General features: G+C 34.6%; 2 protein-coding genes across 4 annotated transcripts in view; one reads left to right on the top strand and one right to left on the bottom strand.

Moving 5' to 3' along the window:
• The first annotated feature begins 1578 nt into the window (after nucleotides 1–1578).
• PMCH (pro-melanin concentrating hormone) lies at nucleotides 1579–2951 on the top strand. The gene is made up of 3 exons (XM_064737163.1): nucleotides 1579–1908; nucleotides 2420–2621; nucleotides 2840–2951. The coding sequence occupies exons 1-3, from the start codon at nucleotides 1657–1659 to the stop codon at nucleotides 2887–2889; spliced, it is 504 nt and encodes a 167-aa protein (XP_064593233.1). The 5' UTR covers nucleotides 1579–1656; the 3' UTR covers nucleotides 2890–2951.
• Nucleotides 2419–12654, bottom strand: part of PARPBP (PARP1 binding protein) — a 38062-nt gene continuing 27826 nt past the window's right edge. For 2 of the 3 annotated variants that reach the window (XM_064737137.1, XM_064737128.1), the window contains exons 10-11: nucleotides 4212–4353; nucleotides 2419–3575 (exon numbers count right to left, since the gene is read on the bottom strand). In XM_064737137.1, coding sequence (XP_064593207.1) covers nucleotides 3241–3575; nucleotides 4212–4353 — 477 coding nt within the window. In that variant the 3' untranslated portion in view covers nucleotides 2419–3240. The remainder of the gene's footprint in view (nucleotides 3576–4211; nucleotides 4354–12654) is intronic. The other variant, XM_064737146.1, reaches the window with a different exon arrangement.

A 12654-nucleotide genomic window follows, 5' to 3' on the forward strand; every position in this document is an offset into this window, starting at 1 on the left:
GTATTAAATGATAGAAGCATTAAAAAGTGAGCCTTGTGTGAGATGCTGCACACCTGGGGGTGCCAGAGCTCCAGAGAAGCAGAAGCTCCTGCCCCCTACCCAAATTACTGGGTTGATAGCTTGTTTTCCAACTCTTAGACCAACATATGAAAAAGAACAGCTTTCTGCCACCACAGCTCCAGAGCACTCCTGTTCTGTCGAGGCTGAGCTAAATGAAAAGTACCGGCAAGAGAGCATATATGGCTTTTGCTTTATTAACTGAACAAAACTGTACAAATACTTAATGTGAGGGAAAAATAAAAATTATTGGATGATGAGTATTAAACCCCGTACAATCAACTCTCAAATTTGTCTCCTCTGTAGACAGGCAGTTAAAGTCAAAGGAAAGAAAACACTTCAATTAGCCAAAGGCAAGTACAGGCTCTACAGCAAGGAAATGAAAATAATGAGAAGCAACAATTCTGTTTGTGAGAGATGCTTTGCCCAGAAATGCACTTTTCTCATTTGGAGAAAGAGAGGACACCAAAAATGTTTCTTAGTCAAAATCTGCTTAGTCCAGCATGACATATTTTCCCATGAAATGTCTTACCAAGAAGTTACTTTGGCAAGGCAAGTGGTTTTCCAGGAAGTTCAGCAGGGAACAGTGGCCAATTTCCTGGTGCTTTGCCTTGAATAGCAGCATGGTCCCCTGCACTAAGCTAAAGGATGAAACATGAAGCACTAGCTAAGAGGCACACGGCCAATGGATGTGTGGTTTCTGTCACCAACACTAACAGATTAGCTAAATTTCAGCCGGCCCTATTTGCTTTCCAGATAAGGCAGAAAACCCCAAGCCAAACAAAAACAGCCAACAATAACAACAAAAACCAGCCCCACACAACAACAATGCAACAGTAGTGTGCAGAAATGTTTATATTTTCTTCCACAAGGTAAAAAATACATTTCAAAGAAATTTTAAATGAAAAACTGAAGTTTTCTTTCTACATTCTTAGCATATTTGACTATGTTATATTTGTAGCAGAGAAAGGTCCACTTTCAGTAAGAAAACACAAACATAGTTAATTAGGTACTAACAAATATTTCTAGCCATTAGCTCTTTGGTATAATGCAACCTGACATAACAGACATCAGAACACAAATTAATTATTTCAGCTTTAACATGGTAGCAGTCTAAGCCATTCTCAAATTTCCAGAATTTCAGCTCTTTTGTGAATCCAGATTCACAATTATGATGCATCACACAGCAATCCCTCTTACTTATGTAGATTAGTTACTCTTCTTAAATTGCCTTAATCAGAGGTAAGGCTTTATAAACAACTCAAATGGACATCACTTTTTCTGTGAACTTTGCCATGTTGATCCACCAAAAGAAACTAATCTCTTCTAAAAACATACAAAGAAACAAATTAGCTATGACAAAGAAATGTTTTAGTTGTAAACAGATGGGATTAGAAGGATTATAGAAAAGGTTACTCCTTGATATGAGTCATTTTAAAAGCATGAACTCATCAGCCTTTGAAGTAGTTTCCATTCAACCTGTAAAATATATAAAGTGTGCCATTCCAGAAATGGAAAACACAATTATTTACCACTGGAAAAGATTTCTTAGAATTTGAGAAGTGCCAAACCTTTATGCAAGCATTAAATGACTAAAAAATGTGCATCTCATCATATCTCCTAATTCTCTCCCTTCTCTCTCTTTTTTCTCAAGGTTGTCTGCTCTCAGTTTCAAAGTCTCTGCAAGAGGTAGAAGATGAAGATATGTTGCTTGCTGCATTAAATCTAGGAAAAACTCTACAAAATGGAGATAAAAGTATGAACAGAGGAGTTATACCTTTGCTGAAGTACTACAAGACTGAAGACAGCAGTGTTTTCAATGATAAGAATGCTGGAAACACAAAGTTTTTGGTGAGTTTTCAGTTTTAAATTTTGGCTTAATTGTAAAATTGAAATTCATTTATACCCCTTTAGAAAACAAGTGCAACAATTTAAAGCAATAACCAGGTAAATATATAAAAACACCAGTTCAACATAACATAGTCAAGAAAAAAAATACAACTCTATATATCTAATGCCAAGATTCTAAATGTGTAACTCTGAGAGTTGAATTAAATCTGATTTTCACAGACAGTAGCCAAAACTTGGAGGATGTGGGTTGGGGTGAGGGGGATAAGAAGAAATCTATATTTATATTTGATGATGTCCCTATATGCAGCAACAGGTTTTTAACTTTGCCAAACATGGAACTCATTATTTAATTATGTCCATTACACCATTTTGGCCAAGGATGCAATACAGGTCATAACTATTAAGGTATGATTTTGAAACATAAAATAACTGCACTGTTGGAATACAAAGAACAAAATGTGATACAACTGACTTCAAATAAAGATAAACCTCTTGTCTTCCCGCAAAACAGGACAGAGGTTCCAGGCATGATTTCTTCAATCATGTTATGCCAATCAACTTAGGTGGAAAGCAACTACCTTATCCTGCACTGAAGGGAGCCATGACTTTTCCAGCTGACACTGAAATTCAAAATATTGAGTCAATACAGGAAAGAGAGACCACAGATGAAAAAAATTCAGCTAAATTACCTATTGGAAGAAGAGATTTTGACAGTAAATATATTTTATTTTTGCACAGAAAATTATTTCATTTTGGTAAAGTACACTGCAATGTCAATATAGCAATTTGTTAAATGTTCATTTAGAGACTACATGGCTGTTATGATTTGGTGCACGGGGAGGGAGCATTTGTTAAATTAATATTTCCAGGAGCCATAAGAATTCTGATTCTTTGATGATTTAAATTTTCAAGCTCTTTTTCTCTCCTGCAGTCCTCAGGTGTATGCTGGGAAGAGTCTATCGACCTTGTTGGCAAGTGTGAAAACTACTTATCTCCACCACCTTCTCTGAAGATTAAACATTTTATTCTGAATTTAATGTAATTTGAAGTTACTGAGTGTTAGTGTAACTGTACATACACATCCAAACTTAATTTCCCATTGCATTGTAGAGGGATACATAATTCATTACCAAAAATAACAGTGTAATTGTTAACAATGTACTGTTATTAAAAAATAAAATACTTCAGCATAATCCAGACTTGTAACTGTCTACTATAATACACAAGCTACTTTCAATTATTTACATATGAAAGGAAGTAATTCATAAATTTCATCTCTTTTCTTGCAAAATTTTACAACTATCAAGATCCCATGTATGTGAAAACAAAAACTTAGAGTTGAAAAAAGCGAGTTAATTTCGCCTGACCAGCAATCAACTTATTCTTACTTGCACTTTTGGTCTGTTTTCTTTTTCCACCAATTTTGCTGTCCAATTCCTTCTTAGAGCTGCTTGAAGTCTTAAGTCTTTTAGTATTTTTTTGCAAAGATGGTTCACTTTCCTTGTCACAGATTATTTTGTCATTATTCAAATCCATCTGTTCATTCTCAGAGTTCTTGTTCCTTGGCTGACAACTCAGCTTTCCCATCTCTGTATAACTTCTAGTCTGGTGAACACTTTCAGAAATAGTTCCAAGCCCTGGTACATCAAGACATGAATTTGGACCTTCTGTCATGTAAGAATATCAAAAACATATGTGAGGAAATAAAAAGTTACCTGGAAACACACATCCTTTTTCTATAAGGACTGCCATGTTATTTTTTTTAATCAAAAATAATGTACTACCAATAAAACAAAGCTATGCTTGTCACTGCTATTAAATCTGCTATGTGCTCATAAGTGCATTGCCAATTTAAAATTACATTGCTCAAAAACATGTAAGAACTAACTTAGGGAAGTGGATTTATAACTTTAAGATATTGGAAGAGAGGGTTAAAGGGCATAAAAATTTTATATATTATATAGTTTGTACTGCAGTAAAACAAATTTTCCCCCCTTTTAACGGCAAAAATATAAATTGCACATGGCTTACTTTTGTAGAATAAGAACAGATATGTCATATATGCAACATATATCACTTTTTTACTACAAGATAGCATCAACACACTTTTCAAACATTTATATTTTCAAAGAATTGGCACTACAATTTTATTGCAAAAAGATTTAACTGGCATATGAGACATGGAGAACAATGAGACATTTTTGTTCCTTTTCTTGAAAATATTTGAGTTATACTAAAGGCTTTTTGGATGCATTTAAAGTATTACCCATCACATTTATTTATTCAATCCTACCACAGCTTACCTGTGGGCTTTCCAGCTTTTAAATGTTGCTTTGGTACGGGATGTTTGCAGGTTGGAATTGCATGGGAACGCTGGCCACTCATTTCACTCAAATCATTTTTATATGTACAGGCAAACTGGGATTTAATTGAAGATTGCTTCATCTGCAAATACCAATCTGCTATTAGCTTCTATATTTTAAAAAAGTGAAAGACAACACCAGCAAGACTTGTATAATAATGAGCTTTACCATTCTTTTCACATAAAATACCAGAAAAATGGATACGCTCACATTAAAAAGGAAAATTAGATATTAATTTACAAAGCATAAGGGCTTTCGAGAATAATCATTTATTATTCTATTAAAAGTACTAAAATAATTCCAAACTATGTTTTCAGCTCATTCAGAAAGGTATACATTAACTCTTAGATCTTCAAACAAAGCCACTTCACCATTGAATGCCAATGTCTAACTCCTCATTTGCCAGAACATGCCCATTTAGTTCAAGTCCCAGGTAAAATTTCCTCAGCTTATTCTTAAGTTACAGCTTCAGATCAGCTAAGAATTTTGGGTCAAGCATTGTACTTTCTGTACAATTGACCATAAATGGTATAGGTTCTGCAAGAAAAATTCTACCCTCACTTCCATTTGAAAGTGCACTGGATTATATAAATTATATTGAAAAACATAGCACAGAGCAGATAACTACAGTACAACTGGATTTTTAGCTAATAATTGCATCACAACAGCACAGGCAAATTTAAATTCATTTGAGCTGAACAAGTGCTTCAGTAAAAGCATCAGAGAAAAGAACAAGTAATAAGCACTGTTACAAAAGAAATATTACTACATAGATAGCAGGAGTGATTTGTTGAATAAGAGGTTTACAGACACTTTTCTGATTAAAAGGTTTGCATTATGCAAGTCTACTTTTCTTCTTAGTACAAGCAAGATTAAACCTGCAGTTCAGATTTGACCCTTAGAGATACACTTTTCTTCTAATTTAAATTCTCAGATTTAGACAGAAAGAAAGATAATAATGTTGCCAGAAACATCCTTTCCCAGAGGAAGTCATCCACAAAATTCAGTCGCAATTGATGCCACTTTGATCAGATCCTGCTTTCCTACATATAGGGTAACAGACTGGAGCTTATCACTGAGAAGCAACCTAGATATCTACTCATGGTACTGCTATTGGCCAAGTGAATACACTAAGTATTTGGAAAAAAAAAAAAAAAAACACATTCATTTAAAGAAACAGTTGTTCTTTCTGGTTCAATAAGGCTGGACATAGATAGTTTTAATTTAGTCCTCAGTATTCCCTTCAAGAGTCAAAAACAACAAGTCTTCTCTGCTGACTATCACTGCAATTTGTTTGGGCCACATAACAGACTGGGAAAGAAAAGGAGATTTAACAGGGCAAGCTAGCAAGCCTGACTCTCAAAAACTCAGATCTCTTTCTAGAGTTAATCTTCTTTGTATTTTAAAATATTTACCACAAAATAAGACTACATACAGAGATATTTACAAGGTTCATATGCTTCAAGATTATGCCTCAGCTCACTGACTGTAAGTAGAATTATAGAATATGCTGAGTTGGGAGGGACCCACAACAACCATCAAGTCCAGCTCCTGGCCCTGCACAGGACACCCCAAGAATGACACCACGTGCCAGAGAGCATTGTCCAAACACGTGAATTCTGTCAGGCTTGGTAGTGCAACCATTACCCTAGTGAGCCTGTTCCAGTGCCCAATCAACATTCAGGTGAACATCTTTTTCCTGATATCCAACCTAAGCCCCTCAAAAAGCTTCAAGGCATTCCCTTGTGTCCTATTGCTGGCCACTTGAGAGTAGAGATCAGTCTGCACCTCCTCTTCCTCTTGTGAGGAAGCTCTAGACTGTATATGTCATTATTTTCTTTTCAGAAAGTGTTTTGAAGGATAGAGCAGCTGCCTAATTTAAATTTAGTGACCATCATATTGTACAATTACAATATTAAGGAGATACAGGACTTGCATTTCCTCTCAGATCCAGGTTACTGTAATATTAATGAAAAATATTTTCCAGTACTTGATGTGTTTTTGAAAAAACTTCATCATAGCCCTTTACAAATTCCTCAATTCTGAATTACTGTTAAGTAAATGACACACATAAAAATTATACAACTTGAATGGCTTTCTATCACATTCATATTGCAAGAAGCAAATAAACTACAATTTTGCAAAGTTGATTAATCTATAATAAATACAGCATGAAGAACATAAAATTTGAGCAAGAAAGTCTGACAGTTACCATTCTATAACCAGCAATTATTTTTTTTACAAACAGCATTTCTTTTTACCACGCCCATCTCTCACTTCACTAATTCAGTTTGTAGGGATAAAATATGTGGAGTCAACAGACAGAAGTCAAGCTCAAACACTGGAAAACTCACAACATAAACCCATCTGTGTTTCAACTTCACTGAAGCTAGAAATATGTCTATTGCAACACATACCAGTCAGGCATTTGCAAACAGGACACACAAAGCTCTACCAAATCAGACTGGATGCTAGAACTAATCCAGAGGGTGCATATAGAGTGTAAGACACCTTTGTTGAAGTAGTCAAACTTTTCAAATAGTCTAGGAACATATATTCACTAGTATAAAGAACTGTGCTACAGTTCCATACTGTATTACATTGGTTGAAGTAGCAATAAGCACGTTTTAACAGCCTGAAGGCAGCAGAAAGGAGCACAAGTCTTGCATTGAATTACCAAGTAGAGCTTCCCTGGAATGTTTTTAAGAAGAAAGATCAACCTAAAATTTACTTGAAGCACACAATGAAACCTATCAACAGCTTGAAAAAGCTCACAGAAAAAAAGCTCTTAGAGTTTTTATATTAAATTCCCTAAAACTCACTACTTTAAGAGCACCACTCCAACGACCCACAGCTCTGGGAGAGAAAAAATGTTGGGAGATCAGTTTGCTGCACACAAATGGCACACAATGAACTCAGCCTTACTATTCCTTCTCCTCTTCACAAGCAAGTCAGATGTTACTCTTATCCCCATAAAAAGAAAAGTTCTGCTGCATTTCAGAAAAAAAGGTTCACTGTTACCCTTCTTCAGCTGGGAGAAAGTAGGATAGAATTTACAACTGTTTCAGCACAGGTAGGCCAATTAGAAATCCTAATAAGCAGATAAAGCAGTAGATTCTCCCACCTTAACATCTGTATCTAGAGAAAGCTTTCAGTTGTTCAAGATGCCCATATAAAACATTTGCTTTTATGTGAAATATTAATGGTGCATGCTCTATTTATTTCTAAAAGTTAGATTATAATCTGTTCCAGATCTCCTTCCAGCATCTGCATACAGACAGTACTGCCAATATTTAGTCACTAAGAATGTTGAGATTTGGTTTTTATGCACTGGAATGGCATAATAGAATTTGAAAACCTACATCAGTAACAACAAACACATGTTTTTATTTTCTAGCCAAACAACTAGAGTACTATTTGGAAGGGAAAAAGAGATAAAAAGAAAATTTATTTTCTCCATCCTTACCCTTGTCCTTTGAGAAAAAGATATTCAAGGTAACTTGAAAGAGGAAGTTGAAAAAGGGAAAGGAGTAAAAAAGGACAAGTAACAAAATAATAAATTATATCTTTGCCAAACAAAGGTATATTACTAAAAAATATCCTGGATATCTCAGGTAGTAGAAAGCTTTTATTGTTCTGCAACAATCTATTTTTTTTAGCACAATATTGTACCAGCCTTTTGCTATCCCAAAATAACCTGCTACTGTTTTGAGAACATAACCCCAAATCACCTCATTATTGGCTTTCAAACAAAACTCACAGCTATAGATACTAAACAAAGTAGTTCAGGGGTCTTGTAGAAATGAAAGTGGTATTTTCTACACAAATGTGGTTTATCAACTGACACCAAGTCTTTCCTCAGATTTTGTGCTGAACATGTAACCTTTTCATTCTATTTACTTCCCTCCTCTACTAAACTACCAATCAACTTTGCTGTTCTCCATAATTATATTGCATTTAGGAAACAAACATTTCTTGCAACAATAGATGAGACTACTACGTGAAGATTGTTTTCTCTATTACTATGACTCTTCTGCTCACAATTACAGTGGGCATACAGGAAAACTCTTGATAACTTCCTGTTAATAGTTTTCCAAGTCACAGTTTATTTGTACTGGAATCACAAATAGGCAAAACAATTCTCTCAAGTAACAGCATTTAGAGAACTAAGCTATGAAAAATAACAGCAGTGCATGAAGCTAGATATTAAGTCATTTTATAGAGACATGAAAAAGTCACATGAGAAAAGCAAACCAAGATTTTTGCTTTTTTCTTGGAAGGATTTCTGTACACAGTAAAATTACAATGAACTTCAAGCATGCCAAGATTTGTTAGAGTTCTTAAGCCACAAATTCTTCTTAAAACTAGATCTGCAGCTATGTTCCCAACTGGAGGGAAATAGTGCCTCATATAGGAAAGGTTGTCTCCGGTTACATTAAGAAAAAAACCACACCAAACTACTGAAAGTCCTTGCAGCTGTTTCAGGCAAAGTCTGCTAACAGTGCAGCAGGCTTTCTAAAACAATATATCAAAAGGCCAAAACAATCTTAACTTTGCAAAAAAAGATCTGTTACACTCTCATATATTGCATGCTTACAGCCTAATAACTTTGATTCTTCAGTTTTCAGTTCTGAAGTTCTCAGTTCCACTCAATCCCATTAGTTCAGGAACAGATTTCACCTACAACTTGAAGATCTCAATATTTTGCAGTGCAGAACACAAACGAAAATCTTATTATGCATCTTTTTTTTGTCCTAAATTGCTCCTCAGGCTAAACAAAGCAGGTTATTGTAACAGCCTGTTCATTCCCCTCTCACACCACTAAGCAGAGCTTTAATAACCCATAGAAATCTACAAAATAACTAGTCACTAACAGGGTTTCTACTCATTTCACATAAATAGAAATATGAGTCAAAAAAGCAGACATAAGGCTGGATGAATCCTTTTCAGATAAAACAATTCTCTCCTGTCCAATTAGGCTGCTTATGCATTTCAGTAAAGCAGACAAGTGACATAACAAGGACAGCTGATAAGAGACATAACTCAATACATGTTCCACAGACCTTTCTGAATTAGAGACTCCTTCTACAAAACACCATTCACCAGAAGACACTTCACTGAAACAACAGATAAACTAGAAACTAAATTGGCTCCCAAAGGAAAAACCAAGTTTCATATTCTTATTCTTACCTACTTCTGCTAGAGGAATGAAACAATGCAACATGCTTGTTCCCCAGACTTCCTTCTCATCAAGCAATAAGAGCAACAGCTTTGCTTCCGAACAAATGCCAATATAGTTGGGTGATATTTCTGTGTTTCTTCCAGTATTTAATGAGGATTGAAAGACGAAAAATATTTCTTTGTCATTCACTGTTGCCAGGAATTTGTTTTGGCACAATGGAAACATCCACAAGATTTATTTTATTTCTGAACACCATTTCCAGTTCATAGCTACCTGTTTATTTTATCCACTCTCCTTATTTTTAGATACTAAAACACATAGTGATGATGTGCCCTAGGTCTAAATATTATCAATCTGCATTCCTCTATATAATTCCACAGAAGTTGAGAACTCAGATCCTCTTAAGAGGAGAAAACAACTTTTTATCTCTTACTTCTTTAAAATTTTATTTTTAATTAAGGTGTTTCTCTTTTTTCTTTCTTCATTTAGATATAGGGACTGAGAAAACAACCAAACTAAACACTACTACTGTGTTTTTCTTCCCTTCTCAAATGTCATGGAAAAGGTAACTTTTATGGGATAAGTCCTAATGAGACATCTTAAACTTATAATGTAGACTAACCACCTAATCAGAGGCAGCATGGTAAAAAGGCACTTTTTAAAAAGGACAGTCTTTTGGAACTAAAGTTACCATCACATACATGGCAAAAGAAACCCCTCTGAAGGATCACAGATATTGAGAAGAAACATTGCATTGCTACTCCCTTACTTAAAAAAAAAAAAAAATCTAGTATCTCCTGAATCAATTACTAGCACTATGCATAACAAAATTTGTAACTGTGAATTTTACAAGCAACCTGTACACATTTCAAGATGTTTGCATGGAATAATAACAGAGACTGACACCCAGTGTAAGATGGTAAATATTACTGCAGCACTTGAGATCTACAGCTTTTGAGAAGGAATTCTCTCTGCTATGTGCTCTACAGAAAGGACAGAGTAAAATTTACTTCTACCAAGAGACATTACAATCCTAGACAAGAAATATATGGATTCACAGCAAAAGGAACTGAAATTAGTCACTGTAATGGGCATTTATCTCAACAAAAAGCACGACTAAGATGTGGGGAGAGGTTGATTTAAAGGTACTGAAAGAGGTTTGAAAGGAGTATAATGAGTTCTGCAGATATCTATAGGAAATCCCTTCAGCATTAAGCAACAGTATAAAAGCTAAAAGGGTTCAGCTGAAAATTAACAAATGAACAACAAAGACTGGTACTGCAGGCTGAATATAAGCAAGGGCAGACCAAAGCAACAAATCAAATAATGAATGGATTCATACAGCTTATATGTACCACAATTTAAAGGAACAGACTGAGATGGAAACAATGGGATGGCATCTAGTGTCTAATCACTTTGATAACAATCTTTTGAACAGTAATCTCAGTGAAGAAACATGGGCTAAAGTTGCAACTATCAAGGCCAAGAAAAACATACAGCAGCACATCAAAAAGTAAAACCAACACCTAGTGAATTACACTTGAGTAGAAATAGAAAAAAATATTCCAGAAATGCCATGGAATGAAAATAAAGCATGTAGAATATTTTCTTCAGTATTACACAAATACACCAGGAAAGACAGACCTACCACCTCAAGATCAAGAGCTGGGTATCCACAGGATAGTGTAGAATTAACAGAAGACAGCAATTTTGGCAAGAGGGACACTTAGGTCACTCAATCTGCGAATTGGTGACAGCTGAAGTTTTGTTTGTAGATATATGCAGCCACAAAGAAGGTACAGAAAGAGAAAAGAGGAGAAAGATATGGACTTAGAATATGGAGAAGTAGAAACATGCAAAAGAAACTGTAGAAGTTGTTAGAGACGTAGAGAGAAAAAAATAAAACGAAATATCAACATTTTAAGAAAGAAGTAGGATTTGATATGAGAGGGTGGAAATCAAAATGGATGGCAGAGAAGTGAGTCTTAGTTATAAAAGTCATTAGTTGATCAGCAACAACCATTTTAGTTGACTCATTTTTGCTTGTTTCTGCTAAAAACATGTCAAACCAGCAAATGTCTCAAATGTGACAGGTAATTACTTTTAGATAATAATTTTTGCACTTTGATATTGAACACAACTGTTCATGTATCCAATTACAAAGGTTTCATTAGGATAAGAGAATTAAGTATTTCAACATTTTATACAAACATCATTATATTTTTTCTATTTGATGAGTACAGCTGCAATTTAAATATGTTGTTTACATAAAATAAAGATACTTAATCAATTTTTCATAATTTGCCTATAAGTTTTAAACTAAATTTCGTCCTAATTAGTGCATGTATCCAAAATGCTTGTCCTTGATCCAATACACAAAAAAGGACTCAGTATGAAGTCAGAGCATATTTAAAATGCATGCTGAAAATACTGACAGTGCTTTTCATTTTGATGTCTTTCTACTTCTTAGACATGTACTATGTGTTCAAGTTTATCTAATGTCCAGTGAAAGATATTTTTCCATTGTGATGTTCTAAAACCAGTACTGATGGCTTAGAACACCTCTTCCTAACATGCTAATTAGATTTGTGTTTTTACATATTGTCAGGACTAAATCTGTAAAAATATTATGCCACTACTTTTATTTAGCTTTCTGTTGAAATACTGCAGAAGACAACCTCTACCTCCATCCATAGTCCCAACACTCAAGTTTGCCAACTTTAAGGAAAAAGACTTTGTAAAATGCAGTGCACTGAAAGACAGCAATTTTCAGAAACACTGTTCTTTTGAATAGAACCCCTCACAATATCAATGTGCTCTTGTAAAGTTCCTTTTCATCTACAAAAGCAAACATTAGCAGCTTTATTTTACTGTTCACAAAGCAATGTTATAGAAATGTCCTCAGAGTGGTACAAATAAAAAGCATCCAAAGAAAAAAAGCAATGAAACCATCACTATTACACTTTTTCAATGTCTATTTCATCAGAACTAAAATCAGGTGCCTGTATTCAGTTTAATCTCTGTTTTCAGATAGCTTGGTTTATTTCTATGGTCCTGAAATACACAGATTGGTAAATGAAGAGAGATTAATTCAGTACACCTTCACTAAGAAATCGTGATTAAGAAGTACTTCTAAGTTTAAAGCCTCTCTCTTCTGGAGCTTTAGATATTTCTATTCACATTACAATACTGCTGTAGTTG

Source organism: Zonotrichia leucophrys, chromosome 1A (assembly GCF_028769735.1).
Source record: "Zonotrichia leucophrys gambelii isolate GWCS_2022_RI chromosome 1A, RI_Zleu_2.0, whole genome shotgun sequence".
Classification (NCBI taxonomy): Eukaryota; Metazoa; Chordata; class Aves; order Passeriformes; family Passerellidae; genus Zonotrichia; species Zonotrichia leucophrys.

Coding starts and splice junctions, on each gene's coding strand:
- PMCH (XM_064737163.1), top strand. CDS start 1,657: ATGTGCATCTCATCATATCTCCTAATTCTCTCCCTTCTCTCTCTTTTT. Junction 1,909..2,419: donor CTGGAAACACAAAGTTTTTG/GTGAGTTTTCAG, acceptor CCCGCAAAACAG/GACAGAGGTTCCAGGCATGA. Junction 2,622..2,839: donor TGGAAGAAGAGATTTTGACA/GTAAATATATTT, acceptor TCTCTCCTGCAG/TCCTCAGGTGTATGCTGGGA.